The sequence below is a fragment of the Acanthisitta chloris genome, unplaced genomic scaffold (genome assembly GCF_000695815.1).
Source record: "Acanthisitta chloris isolate BGI_N310 unplaced genomic scaffold, ASM69581v1 scaffold3992, whole genome shotgun sequence".
In the NCBI taxonomy this organism is placed as follows: Eukaryota; Metazoa; Chordata; class Aves; order Passeriformes; family Acanthisittidae; genus Acanthisitta; species Acanthisitta chloris.
The window spans coordinates 15,804-22,718 of NW_008662042.1; the positions used below are offsets into that span (position 1 = coordinate 15,804).

Sequence of the window (6,915 nt, forward strand, 5' to 3'; positions counted from 1 at the left end):
TGGAGCAGCCACAGCTTCTCTGGGCAACCTGTGCCAGTGCCTCAGCACCCCCACAGGGAAGAATTCCTTCCCAATATCCCATCTAGCCCTGTCCCCTGGCAGTGTGAACCTTTCCTGTGTCCTGTCCCTCCAGGCCCCTATCCAAAGTCCCTCTGCAGCTTCCCTGGAGCCCCTTCAGGCACTGGAAGAGGCCTTAAGGTCTCCCTGGAGCCTTCTCTTCTCCAAGCTGAACAATCCCAGCTCTCTCAGCCTTTCCTCCCAGCACAGCTGCTCCATCCCTCTAACCACTTTGGTGCCTCCTCTGGACTCACTCCAACAGCTCCATGTCCTTCCTGTGCTGGGCCCCCAGAGCTGGAGCAGCAGTGCAGGTGTGTCTCACCTGAGGGGGCAGAGGGGCACAAACCCCTCCCTCCCCTGCTGCCCACGCTGTGGGATGAGCCCAAGACACAGGTGGTTTCTGGGTGCACATGTCCAGGGCATGTCCAACCTCTCACTCACAGCACCCCAAATTCTTCTCCCCAGAGCTGCTCTCAACAGCTGCAGTTAGTTACTTAGCCAAGAGCTGATCTAGGCTCCAAAATTAATCCCACAAATGCCAATGAAGAAAAAACAAACAGAAAAAGCTGTGATGGTCACCAGAGCAAGGAAGAGCAAAGGTCTTTCCTACAGAGCAACTCGCAGTAGAACAGCAGAGCACAATACATAACATGGCCCAAGGAGAAAAGAAGGAGGAACAGGAAGACACAAACTGCTGGTAGCAAAAGATCTTGTTGTTAAGCAACTTCCAGAGCAACAGAGGTGTCTTACCCCTATTCTTACAGCCAGTAAATTCACTGCAGAATAAGACATTAAGCATTACTAAGTAAGCCTAACTAAATCAGGAAGAGCAGTGGTAAGACTCTGCATACAGAGGTCCTTCTGTGCCCCCCAAAGGTCCCTTTGCTCCCTTATTTCACTCAATACTAGACTGATTAACAAGCTGCAGCACTGAAATGCCAGTTAAGGTGCTCACAGACCCAGCTAGGAAGGGCTGGGGCACAAAGAACAGATCTGCAGCCATTTCATAACACTCCAAATGGGGTTTAGGAACTACAGAGGACATGTTTTACACTAGTATCAGTAGCATAGTATTGTAGAAACACTAAGCTTGCCACAAATTGTGAGGTTTAGTACTTCTCATCTATTAATGCCTCGTTCAGATTAGCCAATGACTGAGCCAAGATTTATTTCAATTAATTAATTCAGCTCAGGATATCAATGCCCAGATACTTAATTGCTTCTGCTGCCAGCAGGAAACACTCAGAACTGAAGTTACTGCTTAGAAAGGGTAAACTTCATTGTCTTCTAAGCTCAGCTATTTGCACTGCTCAAGGATTCCTCACTGCAGGGGGAAAGAGCAGTATTAGCTACTCCTGTTGTAGGATTATTTACCCCCAAAGCAGGCAGCAGGACTAGCTGGAGGGCAGGGAAGGCAACAAGACCAACACTCACCTGCAATAGATCCCACCAATCCATCTCCCATCTTAGAAGGCACAAATTAAGTCTGTCCTATCTTGCACCACACAACCACTGGGTATTTCCATGTATATCTTGCCAGTACTTGACTTCTTTACCTTTGTGTGGGTTTCCTTACCCCGGCACTGACTTCCGCTGCTGCTCAAAGCACAGCCCACACTCCAGCTGAAACACACTGGCTTCAGGGTGAACATGACAGTCACCACCTAACACTTCACCCAGTGAAGTGTCTGTCTTCACTGGGATGGGTAAATTCATGCATAGGCACCTTTTAGCAGGGTTCACCATCATCAGAAGTGTGAGAAATCTGTTTCGAAACAACAAGTTTGGGTGTTTTTAGGTACTAATGAGAGATGCAGACCTGCTGCCCACGTGGCAGGAGAGAAGAGTTCTGGCAGGCACACAAGGCATTATGCAGATGACAAAAAGAAACACAAGTCAGATCTCATTTCCCTTTTCTGACTGCTCTTCCCCTAACACTGCATCAGCTTCTACTTCTCTAGCACAAGTAGCATAAAAGTTTCAACTGCTTCTTGATTTGGCCTTTTACATCTTTAATGCCTTAACTGTAAGGAAAATAATCATAAAAAAAAACAAAGACAGAAGACATGCTTCATGTGGAAAAGGTTCCCTAACAGGCTGCAGGGGAGGAGAGCATCCCTCACTGCATCCCCTACCCACAGGGCAGTGAGGTGTCTCAGTTTCACTCTCAGACTATTCAGGGTTAAGCAGAATATCATCAGCGCATTCCTTGTTTGAGCGCCACACTTGGGGCTTGCTGGAGCTCTCAGACTAACTGTGCAGCAAAGGAAAGCTTCATATCACCTCAAAAGCACTTTAGTTGCTTCACTGACCAAAGGTAAACCAGCACCTAGGTCATCCCTGGCAAGGATCTCCCCTAACCTGCTTCCCATTGAGAAACCACTGCAGCATTTCAGACATCAAACTCACTTATTACCAAGTGCAAATACTCTTAGACACACACACATTTCTCTGTGTGGTCTGTAAATCACATTTTCAGTGCCACTTGAGTTGTTTGCTCCCTGTGCCTTGGCTACATCTATTACATATTTACCTGGTATAGCTAATTAATTATACTTACTGCTCTTTCCTGAGCTAACTCAGGATGTAATTGAGTAGCTCAGGATGGCACTGCCTGAACAACTCTGGGTGTCACTACAAACATGCTGCATTCTCTTATCCTTAAACTCTACTAATCACCCAATTTACATATTGGAAAGCCAAATGAAATTGGTAGTTCATTCCTCACTTCTTTAAACAGTGCTAAAATGCCTATTTGAAAGTCCATTTAAAACTTCTACAGTATGAGGAATTTTCTACAAACACATCAGTTTTGTTCCTCCTCTTAAAATTAATTGAATTAATGGCATAATCTCAGATGCACAGTTTTACAGTTGACAATTTATTTCATGGCTCATATGGGAAGGGAATAGTTGAAAGTCTGTTTAATTCCATGTGGTGCTTTCCACATTGATAAAAGGCAAAGGAGATAGAGCAAGGAGAGGAAAACCAAATAAGAACAGCAAATCACAGCCGCTCCAGGCTGCTGAGATGACAGGCCATGCTGCCCCTCTCCTCCCACTGATCCCTACCCGCACTCCCAGCTGAGCAAGACCAACCCTGGTCATGGTGCCCAGAGACCTCCAAGGAACAGGAGCCAAAAAATCCCTCCCTGAAACACCCCTGATCCTGCAACTCCACACACGCTCAACCCTTGGCTGCAGGAGCTCCTTCCTCCTGATAAAGGCAATGCTAACACCTGATGTGGCTGTGCTTAAAGCAGGGGGAACCTGCTGCAGGAGGGAGATATCATCTCAGCGTCTCTGGGACAGCTTAAGGGAGGACACAGTGTCCTACCTACTTTATGATCATGCTGAGGATGTTTTAAGTGGAAAAACCCCACTCAGTTCCCTGCCTTAAAAGGTGTTCTCCTGGCCATCCCTGCAGAGCCACTCTGGGGATCAAGAGGCTCTGCATCAGTGCAGGTTCTTAGCAAAACACAGCATAGAGAGACACTGTGCTGGATCAAAGTGCTCTTCCTCTGCCTGAGCAGCTCCTTCCAGCACACATCCAGGTCTGACAGCTCTAGGAACAGCCTGAACAACTACTATCACCTTTCTCCCCCTGCATTAAAACCAGAACTTCCCAGCCACACGTGAGCAGAGAGCCAGCAATAAATCACCTGGATATTAGAATGCAAATAGGTTATGTATTAGAATGCACAGGTTATCAGCAAACACTTTATTGTCAGACTCTAATTGCAGTCACATGCCTGAGTGACACTGCTGGGGCCACACTGCTCCAGAGAAGGGAGTCCCTGGTTTCTTTCCAACCTGGCACAGGCCCAGAGTTCTGAGAGGGTCGCCTCAGGTAAGCCCAAACAGCAAATATACAAGCTTTGAGCTCATAGCCTGTGAGTAGATGTCCTCAGACTCTGCCCCTTAAAAGCCACCTAAACCCTGTGTGCTACTGCCTTCCCACCAAGAGATGGACTGTCCCTTTCTGCTCCCCTGCTATGTTTTATACATGAAACAGTCAGCAGAACACAGAAGAGAAGAGCAGCAAACCCTGTCCAGGTGTGCTGGTTCAAACAGCCCTCCCAGAGCTGTGCAAGCAAAGCTTTCTTCTCTGCACAGCATCACAGACCACCAGGCAGCAAAGCCCACCAAGGGCAAACAGAGCAAAGCTCAAACAGAGGAAAAGTCCTCAGTCCTGAGCTTTGTCTCATCTCTGCCTACTTAGAGCAACAAAGCAGCTCCACAGGGAGTCCCCAACAGCCATTCCTTCTATGCAGAAGAAGCAGGACAAGCAATGCCACCTTGCAGTCTCCTGCAGATCTTCAGCCCATCTGCAGGTACTCACCACAGCAGCAGGCAAAAAGTAAATGAAATAAGAGATACTTTACCTCTGCCACAAGAATCTGGCAGTTGCTGTGGTTGCAGTGGTGCCTAGGAAAGCTGCCAGCACAAGCCTGTGCCTGGCCCTGGGGTGCTGTGCTGTCCCATGGTAGCGCCGAGACACAGCCACCAGCCCCGAGGTGATGGGCAGGAATCGCAGGCGAAACATCCTGCCAAGCAAGAGCAACACATTAGGGAGGCAACAAAGGATTTGCAGTGTGGATTCTCCCGGAATAGAAAGAGTTTCAGGACATAACTGCCATGGGTATTTATTGCTTGTTCTGAAATAGGCACTAATGTGCCTAATAGCAGCAAATTCTGAGGGTTAGGGATTGGGACACACATGGCTGATACATCCCAACTGCTCCTCAGCTGCTCTCACAGCCTAATTCCAATCCCTCCCTTAGCTTTCTCCCACCACACCTCATCAAGAGGGAATCTCTCTTGCCCACAGAGGCTGTGATCTCTACCAGTGTACAAGGACGGAGCTCCAAGCAACCTGGGCTAGTGGAAGGTGTCCCTGTGCATGGCAGGAGTGGGACTGGATGAGCTATAAGGTTCCTCCCAACCCAACCCATTCTGTAACCTAATTTTTGTAGTCTACAAAATACAAATATTTGTAGTCTACCTCTCAAGGCACAGAAGGTGCAGGTAGATCTTACAAGCAACTACAGCAGGTAAGAGCCATTTGGGCAGAGGGAAAGTCACAGCTGGATTTTACAAGGCAAATAACAACCAAATAACAAGCAAAGCCACCACACATACCCCAACCCAGGCATGTCACACTGCCCCAAGAGAAACCAGCTGCTCTCAAATCACCTTTTCAGCTAGCCTGGAGCAAAACATTCATATTCAACTGTAAGCACAAGGCAAGTTTCAAAGTGTCATAGAATCATCAAGGCAGGAGGAAACCTCTAAGATCATCAAGTCCAACCATTAACCTATGACTGCTGTAACCCCTAAAACCTAAACCATATCCTTCAGCATCAGATGCAGATGCCTCTGGAACACCTCCAGGGATGGCGACTGCACCACCTCGACTAGAATAGCTTTGCCCAGGAAGTCAAAACCAGTAAAATACAATCCATACCCCATTGCAGGCACAAATGGGAAATCAGAGCCACAAATCCCAACAGGGAAATCAGAACCTCATCACCCACACCAGCTGTAGGAGGCACAGCAAGTCCTGTTGCCTCACCAGGTGGGAGGTGAGGGGTAAATGCTGCCACCTTTAAACATAAAATGTACTGCATTTACTGAAATAAAGAGTTATTTCCAAGGCAAAGTCAATTTTCCAACCATGGGATCAGCCTTAAAATTGGGAACAGGATGGTAAAGCAATTCCCAAGGCTGCAAAACCACTGGAGTCCAATTTTCCCTTTTATTTCCCATTCTTCTGATCATTCTCAGCCACTGAATCACCATAGAACACAAAAACGAAGTCCCATCTCTTGGTTTCTGTTTGCTTTTGCTCCACTGAACCATCAACTCCCAACAATGAGGACCTTGGGAGTATTTTGTGCCAACACATCTTGTGTGCTGTGTGTTAGCCCATTCCAGCTGCAAAGGGATGGATGTATTGCTGCTCATTAACACCACATGCAGCTCAGGAGTCTATAATGGGAACCAGTGATGCAAACCTTGAGAGGGGAAAAGAGGAAGAGGGAGGGAAGATGCACATAAAACACTCCACAGGTAATATTGAGGGCTAGAGCTCAGTATCTTTCAAGGCAAGAGGTGATGGAGATGCATCTGAGGACTTCATGCCACAAACAAGAGATCTGTGGTGATGGGAAAGGAAGTACAGGGGATGAAACATTGTTTTTAGGGTGTTCAGGCACTGGAATATTTCCCAGAGAGGTGGAGGAGTCACCATCCCTGGAGGTGTTTAAGAGGCATCTGGATCTGGTGCTGGAGGATATGGTTTAAGGGTTACAGCAGTGACAGGTTCAGAGTTGGACTTGATGACCTCAAAAGTCTCTTCCAACCTTGATGATTCTATGATCAGCAAATCCTTTACTGGTGGTTTTCCTCACCAGATGAAGACTTCTGCAGAGTCCTGGGACAAGGCAGGTGGGATGGAGCACCAGAGGTGATGGCAGGCTGTGCTGGAGGTGACCATACAGAGCCAATGCATGGCTGTCTGTCCCCACCCTTGTTTATGGCCAAACATCACAAGCTGCTGCTCACAGCTAATCCATGGGCACAGCATTTATTCCATATCCATCTGTGCACTTACAAAAACTGGCACTATCATGTTGTTTACTCCTTTAAAAATAGGCTTAAAATGAAAGTTTTGATGGACTACAGCCAGCAAATGCTTATTCTTCAACTTTCTCCAGCTCTGAACAAGAGAAGAAAGCTATGAAAAACACTTATTTCCAATTTAAAATTATTCCCATTCTGCACAAACCCAATGCTCCCATTCCATCTCCAGGGATGAACTTCTGTTCCATATGCAGAGCAGACTCTCCATGTGTTA

The 6,915-nt window shown here is 47.2% G+C and overlaps 1 protein-coding gene across 1 annotated transcript in view; it reads right to left on the reverse strand.

Moving 5' to 3' along the window:
• LOC103798191 (calcium uptake protein 1, mitochondrial-like) overlaps nt 1-4,602 on the reverse strand; it is a gene marked incomplete at its 3' end in the record, with an annotated part of 18,561 nt that extends 13,959 nt beyond the window's left edge. Inside the window, exon 1 of the mRNA XM_009070440.1 lies at nt 4,442-4,602. Within this exon, the coding sequence (XP_009068688.1) occupies nt 4,442-4,602 (161 nt within the window). The remainder of the gene's footprint in view (nt 1-4,441) is intronic.
• Between the last annotated feature and the right edge of the window lie 2,313 nt (nt 4,603-6,915).